At 44.5% G+C, this 24721-nt stretch overlaps 1 protein-coding gene across 2 annotated transcripts in view; it reads left to right on the plus strand.

Moving 5' to 3' along the window:
- Positions 1-24721, plus strand: part of LOC124595496 (protein gustavus) — a 336961-nt gene that overhangs the window by 183551 nt on the left and 128689 nt on the right. Inside the window, exon 1 of one of the 2 annotated variants that reach the window (XM_047134260.1) lies at positions 1996-2109. The exons of the other annotated variant lie outside the window; for it this stretch is intronic. Coding sequence (XP_046990216.1) covers positions 2014-2109 — 96 coding nt within the window. The 5' untranslated portion in view covers positions 1996-2013. Of the gene's footprint in view, positions 1-1995; positions 2110-24721 lie in introns of those variants that run through there. 2 annotated transcript variants of the gene reach the window in all.

Below are 24721 nucleotides of genomic sequence, written 5' to 3' on the forward strand. Positions count from 1 at the left end.
CGATCAGCACGACGTGGTGATGTTTAGTACTAGTGTTGGAAAGTAATCACGGCCTTTCGAATAATGGGTCCAAATTTCGTCAGCGTACGCTATAGGCTTCTTCGTCGTAGGATCATCTTTATTCTTAGAGATTAAGGAGATTTAGAGCTCTTCGTGGAACAGTGTCCTGTTAGTTACTTAAAGAATATCCTCTCTTCGTGGACCATTTAAAAACTGGAAAGTACTGGATTTTACAAATCTACTGGACATTTCGTTGGTTTTGGGAGAGTTAATTTTTTGCTAGTTGTCGATGTTCTTTATTTCCGAGTTTATCTCTCGATTCTGCGATCAGAGCTAAGGTTTTGTCTTCTGGGAGTCCTTTTCCGTGGAGCAAGTTATTTAGCGCCGCATTTGATTATGTAAATGTTTGTCCTGTGCAAATGTATACTCACCATTCCGCATTTAATAGCACTGTGCGCAACTTTTATTAAAAATAATTGTTAAAGTATGAGACACCTCCCGAACAGCCTATCGCGTTAACCCGCTGTTTCTTTGACCAGGAAGACAAGCCTGACCTGGATTGAATCAGCCTCGCGATTAAGAACGAGGGCTGATGTATATGCCGGCCTGGATGTGGTTTTTAGGCGGGTTTTCCTACCCCGCTAGGTGAACATCGGGCTGGTATCGACGTCTGTTCTCAATACACGCTAAGCAAGCATTTAGAAAACCTCACACTCGCACCTAAGATGTAGCGTTAATTGGTGGCTGCATCCGATGTGTGCAGAGGATACTTAAAGTGCACCGCTAGGGTCTCTCTCCTAAGAGTCGCCATGCGCTTTTTTATGATGTTTCGGCAGATATTTACTATATCTCCCAAAGAAACAGTGTTCGTCACTTCCACTATCGACGGAAATCTTCTGTTTGTTTCCTGTTACAACCAAAATGTTTAAAGCAGAATTCTACGTTCCCATTCAATTGAACGGATCAACATTAATTAGTCTAGTGCGATATTGATATTGTCGCTATATATTAACAAGGACAGTAAAACAAAACACGACAAATAACATGTACTCTAGCAATTACCAGACAGCGCTGCTTCTGCATTGCGATAGCAGTGGGCGCCGGGCCAGGGTGGGCCCATCCAGGTGGAGTAGTGGTTATTCTTTTCATTTTACTATCCCTGTTAGTACATATCGATAAAACGAATTTAGCACTAGACTAATTTCGGACCGGTCTATTGAATGGGCTCGGAAAATTCCAATTTTAAAATAATTTTGTTTGTAGCGAGAAACAAACCGACGATTTCCGTTGACACTGGGAGCCGCATGAACGACGTCATGAGCACTATCTGTTTGGGATGACTCCAGCTACGCATAGCAAATACGCAATTGAAAATATCTGCCCAAACAGCAGAGAAAAAGCACGTGACTGCTCTCAGGAGAGACACGCCGCCTTTTGGTCGGTTCTTATCAAGTAAAGGTATTATTGTTCTTAACCGTTCTCCCTCTATAGTAACAATGATGACTCGCTATGCAGGGGCTTCACCATGCGGAAAAGCGCTACTCTCTTTCTTGTAAATTCTGACGTCCACATCGCCTGACGAAATTGTGCTGCGTAATCCACCGAGAAGCCCAGGGAAATTCCACGAGTTGGCATTACTGAGTGTGCGCGAGTGGGAACGCGGCCGAATGAGCTAAGACTGCAAGCTCGCCAAGAGTGGCAATACTGTGCGCAATGTTTTGTTCCACTCCGATCAGGTGGCGAGTCAAATGATGGGCATTAGCTCGAACGGCGCTGTCGAAAATATAGATGAGGCTGAAGTGTGGTGCGACTGGGCTGGCCACGAGGATGAGTGCGCACGTGGCCACAGTGAACGCGAGGCGGCAGCTGCTCGACGCGGCGTCGTTTCGTAGAAGCGGTGCGCGCGGGAAGCGGCCGGACGGGTGCGTCACACCAGCTGTGCGCCAGGCTGCCGGTTCAGTCCGTGGCGCGCCAGCAGCCAGTGCGGTACGCGTGTTGTCTCTCGGCGCTGCGATGACTGAGCAGCGCTGCCGCTGCGTCTACTGCTACGTCGCCCCGAACCACAAACACCCACTGGACCCCGGCGACATGCCGACCAGTCACGCGAACGTGAGTAAACTTAGTTCGTACGTAGCGGTCCTGGATTTCTTAATACAGTTTAGTTTTCGGCGCGCTCTCTGTCTAGTAGAATGTAACGTTCAGATGTTCGTTTTCATTTCCTTATCAGACGCTACATGATTACTGTGAATTAACAATTGTCTGGCAGAGGTTTCATCCAATGACGTTTACTTCTCTACCGTTCCACTCTCGAACAGCGACCGGGAAGAACGAAGACTTAAATGTGGATGACTTCACACTTTTCGTAAAGTAGCCAAATGCCACATAGAGATCTCTTATCAGTCTTACGTCGATTGCATTTTTGCAGTGTATTATGTGTGTAGCTGGTTTAAAGACCGTACTTTGAGTTCTTGTAAGCCGGTTTTTGCCTTGTTGTGAACAAAACTAAGTGTAACATGCGACCCACGAGGAGGGCAGCGAAGTCATCATTAGAAGCCTCTGTTAAAAGTGGCTGCTTGATTGCTGCTATATCAGTCTCCACTCAGACGTTTCGTTATGAAAAAGTAACGGACGAATGCACCTCTGCATATTACACCACCACGTCGTTGGGAAATACAGAACTGCCGTACTACCTTATTACCCGACAACGATGTTATTACAATTGGCCTCCCGTGGCCGTTATCGGAATCACGGGCTGACATTAAGAGCAGTGACTAAGGAAAACGGATCGCATTGTGAAAAATTTTAAGACTTATGCATATACTGTCAAGTGGTTCATGTGATCGTGAAATATAACGTTAAAAACTCGCAATAAGCCAACCGAAACGCCCACAGACAGGTGCAATATTATTGTGGTAGACTAATACATTGCTCCATACCTCGGTGGGCGTGATACTGGTGTATATACAAAATAATTCAAATAGAAATGGCACCGAATAGCGGTACGCTTTTCGAAATGTTTAACCCGTAAACCAAATTCCAATCCGTACCTGCTCGGCATTTTCAGTAAATCATATCTTAAAGAGCGAAATGTGGTGAAAATTGTAGCAAAGGTGAAAATACTGAGGTATTATAGAGAACAAGTCACTATACTGTATAATTCAGGAGCTGTGTTAATAGCAATTCGTCAGTGAACCGTTGGTCCGCTGGCGACAGTGCGAAGGCTGCAGCCGAAATAGAAAGCTCCCCTCGAATACTTATGTTTACTTAGTGAAAATGAACAATTTTCCGTTTACTGACCCCAATAGTGCATGCGCGATAATTTGAATCGCTCGCCTCGAACCCTCACATAGAACAAAAGCAGACAAATAGGGATCAGTTGCACAGTGTTCACTTCGTCATATCTTCGGGCTGGTCGCAACTCCTTCCTTGTGTGTCTTTATCGCAGTTGAATTGCATTCAGTATTCACATAGAAAATACATTATGCAATCAGAATGCGTTTTTCTATTGCCAATTGTTCTTCGTGCGGGGCTTATATCCTGTTTTCGAGGCTTACTGTGTGGCCTTCACATGTAGACGCCATAAAGTTCAGCTATTTGCGTCTGGTCAGAAACAAGTGATAATTGTCTCGCTTAGTGTACTTTCAGTTTACAGTGAAACTTACAAAGATCGATGATGGAAAAATTTGTTGCACTTGAATTTACGAGCCACATTTGCGAATCTGGCTAAGGACGCTGAACAACATTAATTTAAAACTTCAGAACTGCTCCCTAAACTACTTCAGAACAGACATTATAAACCGACACTAAAATGTAGACAAACGGTGTAATTTTTGAAATACCGGGTGTTCCAAAATTATGCTAAAAACGTGTAGAATACGAGATAGCGGTTGTAAACAGGATAAATTGGAATAGTATGTAAAATAGCGAACCCATTGGCAGAATTAAGTCAGATTTGTCATTGTGGCGCTATCCGAAAACAAAAGGAAAGCTGTTGTAATCGGAAGAAGTATGTGCGGTATGCACTAAAATAAATGATTCTTTAGCATGTGTGGAAGCGAAGGTACAAGACACAGTAACGTCAAATCTACGTAACAGCTGATTACTCGTTCCCTGTGTTAGTTCCGGAACTGCTCCCCAATGACGTCACATTTGTCGGCTACGCCAGCTCATAGCCACCTTTCTCCCTAGCCTACACCACGAGCTGCAACACGGGGGGGGGGGGGGGGGGGGGGCGTAGCAAGCTGGGTCCCAGAAAAGGTAAACATTTCCTAGTGGAGCCATCCCCGTTTCTTTTTTGATAGCTGAGTACATAAGTACATCAAAATACTCGTCGGAGACTTGTCCAATATCTGACGTAGGTTTTCTGAATTAACTTTGCAGTTTATGCGGCGCAAATGTCAACATTAAGCTACGCTACAGATCAGTTACTACCATTTACGTAGACGTGGGGCTAAGAAACAGGCCTGCCACCACAACAAAGATTTCAGGGCCGACGACCATTATCACTTGTAGCCTAAAAGAATACCGAAACAAAATAACAATGGTCAGCTTCTCGCTTACAATTACACGTTCGCTGCGACACAAGTCATCGCAAGCACAGTAATAGAGCGTACATTTTGTGGAAGAGCCATTACCCCGGACTCCTGAAAATCTTGCCACACAAAATATTTGTGATCTGATATCGCAAGACGGAGTTTGCAACTTGTTTTGCGAAGGCGAAGCCTTTTTATATAAATTAACGTGTTGGATGGTTTTTCACGTTGAGTAATTTTCAGTGTACGTAGTACCGTGATGAAGCTGATAAAGTATGAGTCTTCCTTTTCCGGCATCGTAGTGTATCGAACTTGTAATACCTCGGGCGATCGGACAGGAGATGAATGCTGAACTTCAGCTTCCCTCGGCAGTCCAGGCCATGCTTTAAATTACTGTAAGGACGCCGGGCTCACAATATAGACGAGTCGTGAGTGAGCGCTTGCACTGCACGTTTCCTCCTGCTCTACATATCTCCGCTGCTGATGCGCCCCCCCCCCCCCCCCCCCCCCCGCGTGCTTCTCCTCTACCTCCCATATATGACCAGCTTGCCAATGAAACTACCGTAAGTATTTAGAGCTGAGGGCGCCGAGCTTGTTTACTCCAGAGCCAATATTGACGTTGAGGCAACACCTAGGGTCGCTTATTTACCGATCTTATTATTTAATAATCAATATAAATGGCTAACCCTGTATACCTCTGGAATTGTTACACGAACTGTGACCCTCTTATTTCCTGGAGAAATTGCTTACGTGTAGAATATTTTCTAATGAAGTTGGATCTCATATACTAAACACATTGTATTTCTCCTCTGTTATGTACTTAGTCAAAATTAGTTAAAATGCATCTAAAGCTAGACCCAAACAAGACTGCCGTGGAAGCTTTTCACTGATGAAACTTGCATGTGATCCCGCTCTGAAGAAGGTGCAGTTTAATTAGATGGTGTTATTCATTTAACGAAAAGCACATATAATTCAAATACAGTATTTTGAGATGTTCTCAGTTATTCATAAATGCATTCATTATTTCCATGCTCTTGGAATATGGACTACAGTGTTATCGACAGCTGACAGGTTTGAACTATTAGGGACAGCTGTGTTCCAGCAGTGACAATCCTTAACGTGGTGACTATTTTCTTCATCGCTGTCTGAAGATTCGTCGGACCGATCAATTTCGTCATTGCCCGTAACAGCTGTGGGACCATCATTTTCATCAGGAAAGTCACTTCGACGATTAAATTCTTGTAACAGTGCCTGCCGTGTAGCATCATACATTAGTGAAACGTCTTTATACTTGCCATTTTCACTTGCCATTTCCGTCAAATTAAACGTCTCACAACTTCAAACGTCCCCATCTTTACCAGGTCGCAACCAATGTAAATTCAGCATCGATGGCAGCGGGCTGTGTACGTTCGATGACGCTTGCTTTGTAACTAGCTTCAGTGTCAGACGGACTCTGGATTGCACTTGTAGGGTTAACCCCCGATAAACTACCTATAAGTAAGGCTAGCCACACAGCAGTTATTATCAATCCCATTAGTTCTTAGTACTCTTGAATATCTAGAATTCGGCTATAAATAGCCATCTTCAGTGCATTAGTTACAATCCAACAAACCGCTGTAGTACGTGTCACTATACGATCTTACTGTTGTACAGGCAGAACTTTCCTTCTGCCTATACACCACTAACACCGTATGGTGACATGCACTAATACGAATTTGTTAGATTGTAACTCAGATGCACTGAAAATGGCTTTGTAGCCGAAATCTAGATATGCAAGAGCAATAATAGAATTGTTACTGACTGCTGGGCAGCTACCTGCCTCTCACAAAGGAGAGCGAGGACGGCCAGACCTGTATCTTCAAGACTATTACAATCCCTCCCAGATCTTAGAAATAACTATTAAAGATCGAGGAACAAACCAAGTAGTGAACTTGGAAAAATAAAAAAAGGGAAGCATCAGGCCAGTGAATGCATTATATGCACTGGAGATGAAAGTGAAGGTATTAAGTGTGCTAGACCAAAAATTACAAAATAGCTATTTCTGATCCTAATTGATAAATTTTCTGAAAACTCATTTAAAAACGTGGCAGTATATTTTGAGAAAGGTCAGTGCGGAATCGAACTTAGGACAGTTTAAAGTGGGACTGACAATTATGCCACATTGCCATCATGCTAACAAGAAAGCTATCCAACATCCGACTCGAGGTCTTCCGTGATGCGCCTTCGCGTCACTTCGCTGGAACTCTGTAGCAGGTCTTAGAAGACATGGGTCGTTCCTGTGTGGGTTCTAATGACTGTCGTTAGGGTGGGCCGAGACAACGGTGTGCTCCAGCCTGAGTGCTCGGGCTGTTAATGGCCGCAGAGGCCCGCGATCTGCCCCACAGGGCGGAGCGCCATTTGGACGGAATCCTCGTAGGGACGCAGAGGAGTGAATAGGGCGTGTTTCCGAGTCGTCGCGGCAGTGGTCGCCATTAGCGGCTTCCGGCGCTACCCTCCTCGCGGCGGCAAGTGCTCCTTCGTCACGGAAAAGTTGGCGAGCGTGCGCGTTGACGGCAAGTAGACTCACTAGTCACAAGCTCTCGCTGCTCAGCTAGACACTTCAGTCCTTTTGCAGTGCCCCATTCCATGCTCCCGATGTCAATTTCCACATCTTACCCTTTTTCCTGCTCCTTTTCGGCCATGGCTGTTATTATATTGTTATGGTACAATTTATTTTATAAAATGGTTGGGTTATAGCCTCTGTGTTACTAGGTGAGTGCTCTCATGAATACCATTGACAACGTTATAATAGCACAGGATTGCGGTCCTTACCTTTCCCCGCTTCAGATCACCGACTTCGGAGGACCAGACTCCTTCGTCGTGTGTTTGGCAATGCAACGGATCAGCAAATCAGATTGTTTTTTGTCTCGCTTACCAAATGATAGCTTTGCCTGATGCGCAAACTAAAAGTATCCAGAATGAGATTTTCACTCTGCAGCAGTGTGTGCGCCGATATGAAACTTCCTGGCAGATTAAAACTGTGTGCCCGACCGAGACTCGAACTCGGAACCTTTGCCTTTCGCGGGCAAGTGCTCTACCAACCGAGCTACCCAAGCACGACTCACGACCGGTCCTCACAGCTTTACTTCTGCCAGTATCTCATCTCCTACCTTCCAAACTTTGCAGAAGCTCTCCTGCGAACCTTGCAAGGTTCGCAGGAGGGCTTCTGTAAAGTTTGGAAGGTAGGAGATGATACTGGCAGAAGTAAAGCTGTGAGGACCGGTCGTGAGTCGTGCTTGGGTAGCTCGGTTGGTAGAGCACTTGCCCGCGAAAGGCAAAGGTTCCGAGTTCGAGTCTCGGTCGGGCACACAGTTTTAATCTGCCAGGAAGTTTCAAACTAAAAGTAATTTTACCGCCTATGTCTGCGAGTGTAGTCGTCATAGTTAATAACGAATAATCGTGTAAACTACTAGCATTCTAATGCAAAATGTGCTGCAGACGTATGATGGTGCCACTGGACCGTATAAACTCAAACTGTTGTCTAGCGCTCTACTGCTCGATCCCTTCTAACAGGACTTTAAATGGGCGTGGTCCAAATTCTTCCTACAAGCAGTATTACTAGCATTAGGATTTTACGCAATCGGTTTACCTGATGCCCTCGTCAGTTATTTTATTAAAAAACCTTGTCCTGCAATGATTACATAATGTCGTAATTGTTTGCTCCGATGATCATTGGTAATGTTGACAAATACTTCACTGTTTCCACTGATCATTATCGGGTGACGTGGCGCAGTGGTAGCACTGGACTCGTATTCGGGTTGATGGTGCTTCAGATCCCCATTCGGTCATACAGTTTTAGATGCTTCATGGTTTTTCGAAGTCGGTTAAGGTGTATGTTGGGACGTGTCCTTTGAGGAGGAAACTACCGACTACCTTCCCTCAGTCAGAGCTTTTGCTCAGTTGCTAACGACATCGTCGACTGACGTTAAACCCGTATTTACCTGCTTTATTCCCAATGATTTAATGACACGAAATACTTAGTCCTAAAAATATTTAATCATCACTATGCACAGAAACTTGCAAATCGATACCGGGAAGGATAAGGCTCTGTCTCATTTTTCGCTGGGGCTATACGACTTTATTTCTGAATCCATCTCAGCCATAAAATATCTTTCACGTTTATATTCGGTCTTTTGTAATTGTAGCGTAATGTCACGATTATTTTTCTGATATGATAAAATTTTGTTTTAGAACAGTATTGCTACTACATTTACGTAAACGTTCGTTATAACTCGTAATAGTTCAGTGTAATGTGCACGCAGTTTGTCAGCATCACAGTGGAGGCAAATAAATGAGCGAATCACGCTAGTGAAACCTTTGTGACCCGAAGGCACGTTTAGGGCTTTAGGACTGTTTTCAGTGTAACGCCGAACTATCAAACCCGTTAATGGAACGATATGTTGTCACGGTGGCGAGAACGGGATCAGTGGATAGCTATTTGTGGATACCGCCACCATACGTTCCTAACAGCTCTCAAGCAACATTACGAGCGTGAAGAAAAGGTAGGTTCTGGTAGCAATTCTAACAACTGTCAAAGAAGGCCGAAACAGCACATTGCTAAAAAAGTGCCAATCCAACGCAGAGATCTTGGTAATATAAAATACTGTACAATCACGAACAGGGGGAGTCAAATTTTGAATAAATAGCTGAATTACCTTTTGCGTTTGTAAGACGTATGTGTTGCCGGCGATGGGCGAGGCATGGCAGAATCTCTGACCAGAGAGTAGTATGTAGTTAGTTGTTGCTTGTCGCGTGTCGGCGTCAGTCGGCAGTAGTAGTCGGTCGGTTTTAGTCTTTGGTCCGTAGTAGTCCGCGTAGTCGGCGGTCGGCGCGCGTCTGCGCGAGTCGTTAGTAGCGAGTCTGCTTTAGTGTTCAGTAGAGATGGGGAATCCGCTGCTGAACCGATTCATAGTGTTGTATCTTTCAAAGGAGTGAACAATCAGTGATTCAGAAAAAAAGAACGGTAGCTCCAAACGTTTCCCACAGCAGAGAGAGAGAGAGAGAGAGAGAGAGAGAGAGAGAGAGAGAGAGAGAAAGAGCATATCAGCTGGGCCTCTGCTGGTCAGAGCACACTGCACGCCACGCAACACAGCTGGCGCCGGCCTCTGTCCTGCTTCTGCCTTGGCTGCCTGCATTGTGCAGTGCCCCATTGGATTTTGTGTTTCACATATGCCGTACCGTCTCTGTGCTTCCTCTGCCGCGTGCAGTGTCTGGCGCACCTAAAGCTTCGCATCGCACTCCGTCGGCGATCGTTCCAGTCGCACGTCCTGCCCTCTGGGCAGTTAATGCGAGCAACAGGGCAGAGAGCCTCCTAGCGGAGAACATAAGAACTACTTGCAACAACCTGCTCGCAAGAGAACGGACGATTTGTCTCGGAGCGGGTGACTGGTGGCCGTTCACCGCTCCCCCCACCCTCGGAACTCGCCCGCTCAACGCTCACCCCACCGCTCTCGACTCTAGCCAGAGCGTTGAGCAAAGCAACTCAGGTGTCACTCTGGTCTCTGCGGTCTTCGCTCACGCAGTAATACAGCTCGCGGCTCGACCAGCTTGACTCAGCGCCTCTGCATCGGAGTTCGTCTATACTGGATATTGTTCTTCATACTAATACCGATGTGTATATTACATAATTATGTTATGTATACATCATTTGTTTTTATTTTATTTTTATTTGTTTAAACTGATCAGATGAGGTTCCTGACGACTTTTCTTTCTATAGGATTTTTTATTATGGACACTCGAATTTACGCTTTAATTACGAGTGAACCGATAAATGTATCGCAAAATGTGATACACCAATATTTTCCTTGTTTTATTCTGCGTAAGGCTATATGCAGCACTTTGGTCTTACAGTCAAGTTTATATTTTTTTTCTAATTGTAGTACGGATATTGCGATTTTGGGCGTCTTCGGAAGGAAACGTTCACTTTAAAAATATATGGCTTGGGATTTATTTGTACGAGGTTAATGAAATTTTAATACATTGTAGTCAAATACATTGTTAATGTAAATCTCAAGTTACAACATTTTCCGATCACCCAAAAAACCACGATACTGCAAAATAAATCGATAATCAAAAACTTTGTAATATCGTGGAAATTTCAGTAAACAATACAAAATTCTTACTCATTATCTGTGTTAATTCAAAATAGGATCAAATAAGATCAAAATACAGGTATAGTACTGGAATAAACCAAGTTTAAAGGGCAATGTGCCTTCCATTTATTTTCTATTGTGAATGAGTGGTGAGTCATGAAAAAGACCTAGTTCACTTCAGGGAGTGAACAGTTGTGATCTGATCTCTGAAAAGAACAGTTTTGCCCATCTCTAGTGTTCAGTCCGTGCTAGTAAGCTGTAGTCTACAGTAGTCGGCGCGTGTCGGCAGTCTGCTCTGGTCGGGGCTCTGGAGGATGAGTATTATTGTAGAAGGTAAAGAAGCAGCCTTGCGCATATCTAGTAATGTATATTAACGGTCATTAACTTCTTTTTAAAATGCCCCAATAATAATTTTCATAATATAAAGTAATTTTTTAAAGAAAAGCATTCATTTCAATTTAAAGAATATTTCCAATGCATGATCATTCCTTCCAAGAATAAAAAAAAAAAAAAAAAATACGCCAGCATTGCACGAAGCTGTGCCAAAAAATTTCTACATAAGAGCAGATATATTCGCAGTTTTTATTGAGGTAAGAATTTTTCCTTTTTTTATTCAGAATACAGGGCCGAAGGGCAGCGCTGCTGTCGTCATAAAACTTACCAGGTTACTGAATTTTTTTTAGTTCCGGGTGTAGGAATTGAATTTTGTGGTTACATTAAATGTGAATGCATTTCTGCACAGAGATAATAAATGGGAGCCAATTTTGTTCAGAGGTTACAATATAATTAAAATTCATTTAATAATTATTAGTTTTGTGGGGGTTACACTTGCTTCATGGTTCATCATTTAAATAAAATATTTCTGTAGGGAGGTTACACATGGCTCATGGTTCATAACATAAATTTAAATATTTTTGTGGGGAGGTTACACAGTATGTAAAGGTGATGCCAAGATGCGCAATACAGTTTGTAGTATAAGCCTGTGTGCTTATTGAAAATAGCACACGCTGCTGTAAACGTTTACGTCCGCAGTAGCTCATTTTACAAGCTCGTAAAAAGGAATCGTCGTTAGACAGTGCGCTGCTGTTAACCAAATGACTCAGGTGCACCTGCAGTAGCTCACAACTAGATATGGCGTATGTGCCGAGCCACGGCAGTCAAGATATCTGTTCACGGATATGATCATTAAGTCACACGATCAGAAAATTACTGGCCAGAGCATAAGTCTTTACTGGTTTCGCATACACATTCTCGTATTCAGAAAAATATTGCTTCAACACTTTCAGATATTTTTGTAATTTTCCTGTTGCGGTCGCCTGAATGTGGTGTGCTATGAACACAAACTGTATATCAACCAGTGCCCTTTAGGTATGGAAATTAGATTTAGTGCCGATTCTCTCAAACCAGATAATATAAAACGACAGATTACCCTATCACGTAAATAGCCTACTTCAAGTTTTCAAGACAACAGCACAAGAAAATTTAAAAAAATCAAATGCCATGCACTAGAATCGCCGTAAAATAACTTCAACTTGACACCATCCTGCATTGCCGTTTAATGAAGAAAATGAGAGCTTACGGAGTATCGGAGAAGACCTGCGATTTGGTTCAAGACTGTCTTGCAGGTAGAACTCAACACGTCGCTCTTAACCAAACTAAATCGATAGATGTGAAGGTAATATCCGGAGTACCAGGGGAACTGCGATAGGACCGTTTCTGTTTAGCAAAAAGCGTCGGATGCTGTTTAAGGCTGTTTGCAGATGATGCAGTTGTCTATACCAAAGTAGCAACGCCAGAAGATGGTAATAATTTTCAGAACGATATGCAGAGAATTGACGAATGGTGCAGGCTATGGAAGTTCACCCTGAACGCAAATAAATGTCACATATTGCGCATACATAGGAAAAGAAATCCACTACTGTACAGCTACACTATGGATGACAGCTGGAGACAGTCTGCTGTAAAATATCTAGGCGTAACCGTCCAGAGCGACCTTAAGTGGAATGACCATATAAAACAGATAGCGGGAAAAGCAGACACTAGACTGATGCATCGGAAGAATCTTAGGGAAATGTAACTCATCCACGAAAGAAGTGACTTATAAAGCAGTTGTTCGACTGATTCTTGAGTATTGTTCATCTGTCTGGGATCCCTATCATGTAGGACTGATAGAGGAGATAGAGAAGATCCAACAAAGAGCGGCGGTATTCGCCACGGGATCGTTTAGCTGGCGAGAGCGTTTCGGAAATGCTAAACAAACTCCACTGATAGACGTTACAAGAGGCGTTGTGCATCACAGAGATTTACTTTTGAAATTTCGGGTCAGTACTTTACAGGAGGAGTCGGAAAACATATTACTTCCCCCCACATACATATCCCGCATTGACCACGAAGAAGAAATTCAAGAAATTAGATCCAATACAGAGGCCTACCGACAATCATTCTTCCCTCGCACTACTCGCGAGTGGAACAGGGTTGGAGGGATCAGATAGGGGTACCGAAAGTACCTTCTGCCACACACCATTAGATGGCTTGCGGAGTATGATGTAGATGAAGGGCTTCGCCTATTGCTTACGTTTGGAGAACCGGGGCACTGGATTAAATAAGTAACTTAGTGACGGAAGCGAAGTGGTTGATATGATATGAATGTGTGTTCGTGAAACACAGGGACAGAGCAAAATAAGAACTTTACAGTGACTTCACTTCAAGAGAATAAGATAAAAATGAATATTTATGAGGGTCGCCTCCAGCATGACGCTGGACTGTTACAGTTGAATTAGTGTCTAGATACAAAAAGGACAATCTCTGAATTCAAACCATGATATAACGATTTGTAATAAAAATTACAAAAACAACTGTGTGAATCATAACAGAGCGTACAAGACCAAGTAATAATGAAAAAATTGGAAAGGTCATCAAAAGGCGCGTGAACTCGTGCGAATCAGCTCAACAAAACTAAAAACTCGTGGTTATGGGGATACATAACAAATTCCCTTGAAACAGAAAATGAAACGATAGAGCAAATACATAATAGCGCTTGAAGCGCGTAGAGCGTATGGTGCACAAGCTGATAGCATCAGTCGGAAATGAACTTCTCTCCCAATCACACTGTTTAGACTTCCAAAGTTTGATCTACGCTGCGCAATCGCCGCCTACCGGGGCTGCGATTGATGCGGCTGTCATCAGGTCGCTTTGAACCGTACAGCAGTGTTTTGTGGTTATGATTGAGCCGCGGACATCATCTTCATGATTACCGATCACAGATGCGGGAATATCTGCAAGTCCTGGAGTAAGTTAGGCGTTAAACTTAGACGACTCGGTAGAATGCAGAAGTCAAGCAAGCACTGGCGCGCGCCGATCCATCAGTCCCGTCCAGGCCAAAAGTTCCATTCGAGGATGCCTCTGTGAATTTAGACAGCCTTCAGACCTCAGAAACGCACCCGGCACAATCTCAACCAATCCCAGAAAGGGCTTTAGTACTCCAGTGAGGATTTGGAAATGATTTCACTAGCTTCCACTCAAGTTAATGTCTCCGCCAATGAGGTTCCTATTTTCAGAAGCGAGAACGGTGTAACCATGTTCCCACATCCAGGCTAGTTTGTAGGAAATTCTGGAAATTTTGACGTATAGGAAATTCTGATGTAAGGTTCACACTGCGTTGTCACGAAAGGTCAGAGTTACGAAATTTTCCAGACCCATGTGTGGAACAGTCTAGAGACCAAATTCAGCGGGAGATCCGCAAGTGGCCAGCTGAAGACTCCACCGGAAGTTTACGAACAGGCAAAATTCTAACCCTTCCATTAGCGGTCTCCCTTTGGGCTGTTGAAAGGCTCCTTCGACCGTCCTTTCGTCCCATTGTCCAGAGCGCCGGCAGGATTGGTGCTGAAAGGGTTGCTTAGCTGTTTGTGTGGTCCACTACAGCGGAAACATTTAGAGTGACGGTTGGGTCCTTGAGAGCGTGCGGAAGCGTCAGCTGTAGCCCGTGTCAAGCTCGGGGAATTCCCGTAGCCCCAAAGTCAGAAACATTAAATAGCTACTGTAAATATTGGGTGGGTGCAGCTACTCATAGGTTTGGTGTGGGCCGTAATTATCGTATGGCAGCAACTCTTAGTAACACCTGCTGATGCGTTAATGCGGAACCGAATTACACTGGAAAAAATTAGTTCCAATTTTGGCCACCAGATGCAAATGTGGCACTGTACGGCGATTGATAATAAAATCAATATTACGGCATTCTCATCTGACATTTTCTGCCCACGCCCTGTTCGTAATCCATTAAATACGGAAACGTTTCTAAAAGCCTTTCTTGTATTCACAGCGTCTGATTTGTACCTGGTGGCCAAAATTTGGGTGGCCAAAATTTGAATTAATTTTTTCTGAGGTAAATAGGTTCCGCATTAACGAATTGTAATATCTTCAAAGTTTCATTGCCATAGGATAATTATAATCCCAGACTGGAGCTCTGAGTAGCTGCACTGTAGTTACAATCGCTCGGTATGAAACGTTAAATTAAGTACAGAGAAATTAGTTATCTACAGTGCTACAACCTACGGCCTAACCACTCACGTAATCAGTGCGCAATACGAGCGACATGTCAGTAAACAAAAATCGTATCGGAAAGTAAATGAACAAGAATTCGCATGGAAGAAGGATGAAAATGGAAGAAGTCCTGAGACGCCTCACATGGTCTTGACGCGAATTCTATGGCCAGGCAGTTTTCTGACTTTAATTGTAGTCCAAAGAATACGTTGCACGTTTTATCTGCGTCAGCGGTTGGAACTGGTTCAGCACCTACACTATCCACGCAGTGGTTGAATTTGTCTGATTCATGGGAATAATGGAGCTTTAGCTATTTGTACCCACTGACATCGTGGGTAAATCGTGCAGAGTTTCGGAACAGTTCGTTCAGCTTTACGTTGTAAGCGGCGTAGTCTGTAAGCAGATAGTCGCTGGTAGTGTCTAGTAAGATATTTATATGTATCGTGACTGGCACGGGGTGCGGACGTAGACCGTCAGGCGCTGACTTGTTCGCTGGCGTGAAAGGCGCGCGTTGTGCTTTAGACTGTGCCGCACTTCGCGGCTGTGGTGACAACGCCCCCGTTGTGGGCTCCAGTGGCCGCCTTGATGCTGCATATGATCCATCGTTTCATTTCCTGTCACTGCTTTTTAAGGCGCCAGCCAAATTCCACATGTCGGCCCGCAATTTAGTACAGTGTAGCGCATCATGATCAGCTCCGTAGGAACTCTGTAATTATGCTACTGATTTCTTCTGTTTGTAGAAATCGAAACTTCTCTATTTGCAGATTTATTCTCTGTAATGAAAGTACAGAAAGCTTCTTTCCACATTAGCGCAAATAGTTCTGGAAGTGGTTCGTGTGCAAAGAACAGTGTGTTTACAGTTTTGTTGATCTCGCCAATAAGTTATTGAAAATAACTACGCTTACTAGTCCCCAGTTTTGATTTATTGGGCTAATCGGGTGGGGTGGGATGGTTGCTGAGAGCCAACGTTTGTAGCAACCCCATCTGCCCCCCTTCCTCCCCCTGGCTTGAACTCGTTCAGGCTATTGAGAACGAGGCGGTTAAGATATCGTGCACTTTGGAACGGGTGTTCATTCTTTACTGCTGCTTTGTGGTTTTGGATCGATTTGATTTTCCAGAGTGAATCTTTCACTCTGCAGTGGAGTGAGATGTGAGTGTACGCTGATGTGGGTGTACGTTGATGTGGAACTTCCTGGCAGATTAACACCGTATCGTACCGGGATTTGAATCTAGGACCTTGGCCTTTCGTTGGTAAGTGCTCTACCGACTGAGCTATCCGCAGCACGATTCAAGACCAGTCCGCACAGATTCACTTCCGCCAGTACATCTACCTTCTTGATTTTCGTTGCACCTCTTCGGATGTCACATTTTACACATTTACTGTTTGCATATGTATACTAAACGTCATACGGAATACGCTGCATCCCCTCGTGTATGCATTCAATAGTGTGATGCCCTGTAAGTTGGTTGTCACGTTGCTAATACTTAACCTCGCTACTTCTACCCAGTCAGAATGTCGCGTTTCTAATATGGGCGGAAAGGTGACGAAGGGTGTCTTATTAAATGCTCTTACGGGTTAAAGGTTTACTTCGGTTCAAGACTGCTGAATTGCAGATGTATCCAGGTGTGTGTGTGTGTGTGTGTGTGTGTGTGTGTGTGTGTGTGTGTGTGTGTGTGTGTGTTCGCTTTCTAATGTGCAGTAATTTTTATCATTTGTTTTATCCTGCCTCGATTCATTGGAAAGTTGCAGTTAAGTATGCAGGTTGCAGACTATAGTATATCATTAAAACTCCCAACATGTACTGATCATCGGCATGGTCGTAGTAGTCACTAAATTCAAACTAATTTGAATAGAGGAACAGTTAAAGATATTACACACACACACACACACACACACACACACACACACGTACGTTCTTAGTCTAAATGAAATCCTGTAATAAGACAATTTCATGAAAAGATAACAAATGCAGTTTGGCGTATTGCAAAAACCAGAAAATAGCTTCCATGTGTAAAAGGTTCGCTCATGCCGTAACATCAAGCTAATGAGCTAACACGGCGCCATTCTATCGTATTAATTATGTATGTGGTTGGGAAATGGCTCAATTCCGGACTGTTACATCGTAATTATTTTCATTGACTTCTTAAGAATTCCAGGATCTTCGCCCGTCTGAGTGCGTCAGAGCTATATCAGAATCATTAAACAGGCAAATACTTGCAGTGGATCTTAATAAATTTTTTGTCCTTAAACTGAATAAAGTAGTAAAAGCTTGCAGAAGAAACTACCGCAGTTGTTTCCTTTATTCTCTGCAACGAAAAACGTTAAAATGAGTGCACAGTGAGGAACGGAGAACGTGGCACACAGCGCCCCGAGTAGCATCTGCCGCACTTTCATTTCGCATTCAAAAAGAAAAAAGGCACGCACCGTGCCTGGCGGCGAAGGGAGTTTCAGCTTTGCTCTTTCTTCCCTTCCGGTACCAGAAGTCGCAGAGGCCGGTCGGTCCACGGTGTATTTCCAGCCGAGTGAACATGTTCATACGGCAACCAAAAGCTCCATATGCAAGTAGGCAGGTCTCCTGAGTTGCCCGACAGCACTGCGAATCCCGCCGTTGTCCACATACTCTCCTCCGCATACTTCCCCCCCCCCCCCCATCTTCCCCCCTCCCCAAAAAACAAAAAAGGAAACCTACTGCCGCATTGTCCGCCAGTTTGCCATAGACAGTACAGACCGTATGCGCTGTCGCCAGTAAGATTTCTCAAAAGGTCGACTGAATTCATTAGTCATACTCTTGTTTCGTTCCCTGGTCATTTTTTCGTTTGTCACCACAATACTTTCCTGTAAGTAATATCCCACTTGCGCACTCCTTGTTAGCTAGATGTCTGCGTTGTTTGCTTCCGCAGCGGAAATGTCAGTGTTTTTTTTCCCCCGTGCGCCTGGTATCGCTTTTCCCGTAGACGCTTTGGCAAGGCACTGTGAAGTAGCCTAATGGTGGGATTGCTGCTTCTTGGTCTTTGAACCTGCTCACCGCATGTGTTGCATCCATTAGTGCTGCGATTTTCATACCGCTGAGAAGCACACCTTGTTATTTCCTGCGGCCATTGCGTTTCAGTGGTTCTGAAGTTCATCCCGCTGTTCTGGGAACAAACTTTCTAAGGGGTTTACCGCTACGTCAGATTGTACGGTCCAGATTTGAAAGTAATGCCTGTCAGATGTGTGATACAGAAACACGCTTAAAATTTGTAGCAAGCGCTGTGTGTCCTGTCGTATAAGATTTCCAGTAATTCGGGGTATTATCTCAGCAGTACCTGGTCGCGATGGTGGGTAGCGTACTTTATGGTCAGCACTGCACAAGGCGAAGCTTCTGTAGGCGGCAACGGCGGAGACAAGCTTGTAGCGTGACTCTTAACGTAGCAAGCACCGGCAATCCGACAATTGGTATTATCAAGTACGGTAAAGTTATCTTGATCGCATGGTGTGATTCTACCGTGGATGGAGGATATTGTGCAGTAACGACGGATCGAGAGCGGGAGTAATGGAGTGCAGGTAGCTTTATCTTAATTATTCAATAAGTAACAAAGCAGACGATTCCGATGGAATTCTTTGTCATAGGAGCGTTTGGAGTCACATAATTGAAGCAAAATTGAGTACTCGACTATGCATAGTGTGTCGTATATATTTAAGTGGGTTTCAAGAAGGCCGTGGCGAGAAGGTGGACTAATAGTAACAGACGAAGGAACTCTTTACCGGTTGAAATCGGGAGACTTCAGTGGCCGGATTGTGAAGTTTCTGTAACTTTTTCTGTATGGCAGATCTGTTACTTAGGAAGCTTTTAAAACGGAATAGCGAGTACTTAAAAACGTTATGTTACAGCTAGCGTTGAAAAATGATCTTTGAAAGACGTTTGTAACGTTGCCCACCCCCCTCCCCCGTCCGTAGTCACGGAGCTTCCTTAGCGTCTGAAGTCCTGTCGCGGATGTGGCCAGAATCAACCTCTTAGCGCCATGCGGTGCGCGAGACAAATCACGTGACGTATTACCCCTTAAACTTACTTCCAAGCATTTGTTGGCAGACCTGCAAGATTTCTAGGCCCTGCTACGCCTACGATATAAAGCCAAGAAAGGCTTGGACTCGAGAGACAGGGTTAAAACATTCACTTCTTTTATACCACTATTCAATGACCTGAAGCCATTGCGCTACCTTCAAAAACTCCAAAGTGCGACCACTGGATTGGATACGAAACAGCCCTTACCAGTCTCTGGACGGTCACAAACAGGGTTCTACCATTTCATCTATAAGCAACACAGGAAGGCAGTCTAAATTTAAAGAGGTGAAGGGCGTACACGAGAATTCCACACTTCAAATTTCTATTGAAGAAAAGCACAGTTTGTTCTAATATACTTTGCCAAGCTCGCTTTGTCCGTCAGACAACGCCTCTAGCAAACCCGCTGTTCGCGCGCTGTTATGCTGACTCTTAGTGAAGTCCATGTACGCCCGTCAGCATCAAACGCTTACCTCGAAAACAAGTCATTGAGACGTTTACCACGCCCACGAAAGGGAACGCTCTTCCGAGAGCTTCCGATCTTTTCACATCTACACAATCAATCTTATTGCTCCAAAATACGCCTCCATACCCCCTAAGCCCCAGAGGGCTCAACCGGCTTCATGCACCCTACCACTGCCACCGATCGACTCGTCGATTTCGCGAGCTGCCCATAGCTCGATATTAGGTTTATTTAAGCACCTGCCAGAGAGGTACTTTCAAGCGTTAAAAAGCAGGTGTTACTGCGCGTGCCCATCTGTGGTGACATAGACACCCATGTATGTTGTTTGCTCTGTTTAAACTCTTCTCGTCATATTTCTGGTTGAGTACCCGCGCTTGGACGTCGATCAACAGCTGATAGATGTAGCAACAGCAAAGAACCAACACACAAATCTGTGTACTAAGTCTCTGAAACTTGCCACTTCGTGGCCAGAAAATCACAAAAAGAGCAGCAGCGGCTTCCCATTTCCCCTTGCCGGATACTGACAACGGTTAGAGTTCCTGAATTTTTTACTTCTGCCACATGACGCCGCACGAAGAAGTGTTCCATTAATTCAGTGTCACTATACTGCGGCGACACCTTCTCGAATTTTTTTATATTTAGTACGATGTAACTTGTAAAATTGACAGCTCATTGTCACTCGTCCAGCAAATTTGGATCGGATTTTCTGTCATCTACAATAAATGGTAGTTCAAGAGTTTTAACCGATTGCAGTTCTTTCGTGCTTCAACTAAATGTTATTTTATAGGAATAAGTAAAATGCTTACTTTACAACTAACGGTGAAGTGTGAACAGGAAATAGTTGAACGCGGAAAGTGCAACAGCTCCCACAAGGTTGAAGAAACAGCCACAAACAAAACGAGTCACGTGGGTCGAAGCCAACTTTAACTACGGCAGCTGTGCGCATGCGCGAATCTGGCAACTTGAGAGCGCCAGAAACTTTGCCGGCTGCTTGCTCTCACTGCTTTACACAGCAAACAGCAACAAAGTAGCCAGAAGCAGGACAAGGTGCTGCTCATACGCGATTTCAGCTGTGCCATGCGTGTGAGCCCGCTAGTAGCTGGTTGAATGAATGTATAATATTCACACGCCGACATTTCGGCCAATGTGCTTACAGAGCAGAAAGGAGTCGGTGTGATTGGTCATTACCGGCTAGAGCTCAGAGTACAGAGTGCTGCTATCTGCCGACACTCTCCCAAGTATCTTCACAAAGAGTGCCAGGAAACTGCAGCCACTCTTCGGGAAATACCGTCGCCTTGGCAGACCACCCAATTGGGCCAGGCCATCACAAGTTAGCTGTATTAGGGAACCCAGCTCCCCAGGTCCCTAGCTCCCGGCTGGCAAACTGTCACTTACGAATTAGCAACGTTACGCTCTTAGGATTTTAATCCCTTACTTTGTAACCATTTACTGTAGAGTTCTTTCTCTTTATTAGGTTACCTTTATTCGCATCTGATGATCACTGCCGTCGGTTGCACGAAGTGGATTCGTGGGTAGCCTGGTGGTGATGCTGAGAAAGTCGGAAGAGAGCAGCCGAACGTCTGGGTAATTTGCCCTTCGGCGCAAGTTCAGGGGCGATCGCCGGTGGGGAGTCGGGCGTGGCCACGCCAAGGCTGCGTCGGTCTGGTCTGGTCTGTTCTGTTCTTGCCGTCCGCCGTACACTGGCCGGGAATTCCATCGCTGCCGGTCGGCCGAGCCGCGTTCCGATCTCGTGCCTCCCCCCCCCCCCTTCCTCTCCATCTCCCCCCCCCCCCCCCACTTTATGCTGCGAAGCAGTTACGCCTCACTCGAACTTTTCAGAGAAGGCAGCATTTCGCAGTGCTGCAATGCACCGCACAAAATCTGGAGTATAGGCTGAAACAACAGCATCAGCTGTTCTTTAGTAGCCTGGACACACGACGAGCACCGGCGATGTCGCCTGACACATCAGCCAGTAGAAACCGCTTGTAGTGACGCTTAGGTTACGAACTGACTAAGCGTTGCCTCCCGTCCTTACCCGGACTCCCCGTACACAAAGCGCAGTGCGTCATGGAACAAAGCTCAGCCTGCGGAGAGATGACGCGGCATTGCTCTTGGAACCAGCGTACTCAGATTTCAGCGTTAACGTCACAGATCAGAAAACTTACACCTGCATCAATACTCTGCAAGTCATATAACTGTCTGTGGCGAAGGTACTTCTAGAACGACCATTTGATGTCACCCCCTCACCACGCACCCATTCCCTGTTTTGCATTCGCGAATGGCACGTCAGAAGAATGAGTGTTGGTAGACATCCGTACCAGCTCTAATCTCTCGAATTATCCGTTGTCATTTTGCGAGGCTCTTGCAGGAACATACTCTGAATTTCAATAGAAGACCTCTGCATGATGTACAACGCCTCCCTTGTAGCGCCTCTCACTAATTTCTCGAAAGTCTTCGTTAAGCCGTCGCGTCAGCTGAACAATCCTGTGGCCAAACGCACCACTCTTCGTTCGATCTTCTCTTAAAGCAGTTTGGTGGTAAGAGCACCAAACTGACGGAGTACTCAAAAATCGGTCAACAAATATTTTGTAAGCTGCATCTCTTGTAGATAGATTAAATTGTCATCGACTTTAAGTACTACTTGTTTTATGTGGTCATTCCGCTGGGTCGCTCTGGATGGTCTCTCATGGATATTTTACGGTAATTTGTTTCCAGTAATTAGTCATTAATGTGACTGTACGCAGTAACGGATTTATTCTATATACGCGCGACACGTTAGATTTATGTAATTTACGTAGAGGGCCAACTGCCAGTTTCTGCACCATTTATCGATCCTCCGCAGGCCTTGCTGCAGGCTTCTGACGTTTATATCTTACGGACAACCGCATCTCGGCAAACACTGTCGTGGACCTTCTGACGCTATCCATTAGTGTTCACAGTAATGATCTTATAGAGCTTCCTTGAGTATTCCCGTAGCTACAGAGTGTAGCGTCATCTTCACTGACAAATTTATAATCTCAAGATTGTCAGATGATTCAGTTGACGCAGTTTCTTTTGCTTTGTCTTCCGAACAATTTGAAATGTTAGGTATGTACTATGACATGTACATTATAGACGGAGTGAGTTGGAATAAATAACACGCTATCAAATACATTAAAATATCTCTCTCTCTCTCTCTCTCTCTCTCTCTCTCTCTCTCTCTCTCTCTCTCTCTCTCTCTCTCTCTCTCTCTCTCCCCCAGCAAAACGCAATGCCAAACAGAAAACTTAAAAATTACAATTGAGTTCAGGATTTACGACAGCCTCATTTTGTGACACCGTCAATAATGCACAATGCTTTAATAGCAAGTTGACTTGGGGACAACATGGAATCGTTAGAGGCGGTCAAGTTCTGGTGGATAAATGCTGTAAAGAATGGATAGTTCAGTTACCAAGGAAGTCATTCCTACATTCACCAGCCACACAAACTTACATCCTACCCCCACCCCCACCCCCCTGCTCCTCCCCGCCGCCAGTAAGCTGAGTTTCGTCTGCTTTCTACACACTTAATAGAATATCATACTGGTTAAAATTCCAAACTAAATTTTTGAGATGGGAGACCCAATGAAAGTGATTTTGTTTTTGTGGTTCCTGGATCTACTTATAAGTAAATTTTTCACTCACATTTGTCGTAGGGATAGCGTTACTAATGACTTCTTTGAGAGGAGCAGATATTCAACCTTCCTTCCGAATGCACGGCGCTGTAGCACACAGTTACCTGCTCATGGTTATTAGGAAATAGTGTAGTTACCTGCTCATGGTTATTAGGAAATAGTGTAGTTACGAAAAGTAAGAAAGTGTGTGCGTGTCAACTGATGTTTACATTTTATTTATGTTGCGTAGAGAACGAATTGCATGGGCTGGTGAAAAAACAAAAATCATTGGAAGGATCTCCAGTTAATCATAGGAACATCAGTGCGCTTGTGTTGACATTATTAGTCTGTTGTGTACGTTTGTGAGGTGCTCTGATATTGCTATCACAAAATTAAAGTTACTACAGTGGGTATGTAATAGTTTGACGGTGCTGCTGTTTAGATATAATTTGTTACCTGTGTTCAACAAATACCTCCTCCCACTATGAGAGCTAGAATTGACGAAGCTTAAAGAAAGCTTGTATGTGCAACGCTACATCCTGGTAGATTTTTTGGTTGCTAAAAAATTCTTTCGTAGGGTTATTTGATCGTAAGTATAGTGAGTATAGCCGAAAGTTCAGGGTTTCTGTTATTCAGGTGTGTAACCTGTTCGTGGCATACCGGCTACTTATTATAAAAAAGAACCTCGAAACGGACTGAGTACGTAATGACGCAGTCACACAAACGTGTCGTTAAAAACAATGTTGGATCCGTGAGACACAGCGTAGTGTGTTAGAACTCATTATTGTACTCGGCCGAATAGTATAGTGAACAAGAATCGCTCAGGGCATGCTCAGTTTTACGAACCTGTCGACAATGACAAAGCTATTCTCCAAAATTCCGTTGGAAGCCGCCGTGTTTTAGAAACTGAGAGCGAGGTTATAAAAGGAATGGAGTGTCCTCTTACTAATGATACGTTAATATTCAGTATTAGTGGTAACCCTTAATGGGTAAAATAGTTACATAATTTTTGTCAAACGTTGCACAGAACCAGCAGTATCTGCGAGTTCTCACTTGAGACGATCGTGACAGCATTAGTTCTGTAGACGGTTACCGGTTTGTGTTGTTACTGTTGCGCCATGCCGTCCGGCGGTAAGTACATGTGACCGTCAAGAGTGGAGCTTAGCAGAAATGTTTGGCAATTACGCCGGTACCTTGCGGCCTTGGCGGACTGTTTGACCGCTGGCGCAGCTGCCCCAGGCCGTTCGCTTGGTGCCAGATTCTGCTTACTCACCTTGCTCGCCCAATACAAACGGCGAAGGTGAGATACTGCGGTGCTCTGCCAGCTAATGCCACGATCGGTGTCTGTGGTAGTGTTACGGCTCAAAGCCGTAGATACTAGTACG

Source organism: Schistocerca americana, chromosome 2 (genome assembly GCF_021461395.2).
Source record: "Schistocerca americana isolate TAMUIC-IGC-003095 chromosome 2, iqSchAmer2.1, whole genome shotgun sequence".
Classification (NCBI taxonomy): Eukaryota; Metazoa; Arthropoda; class Insecta; order Orthoptera; family Acrididae; genus Schistocerca; species Schistocerca americana.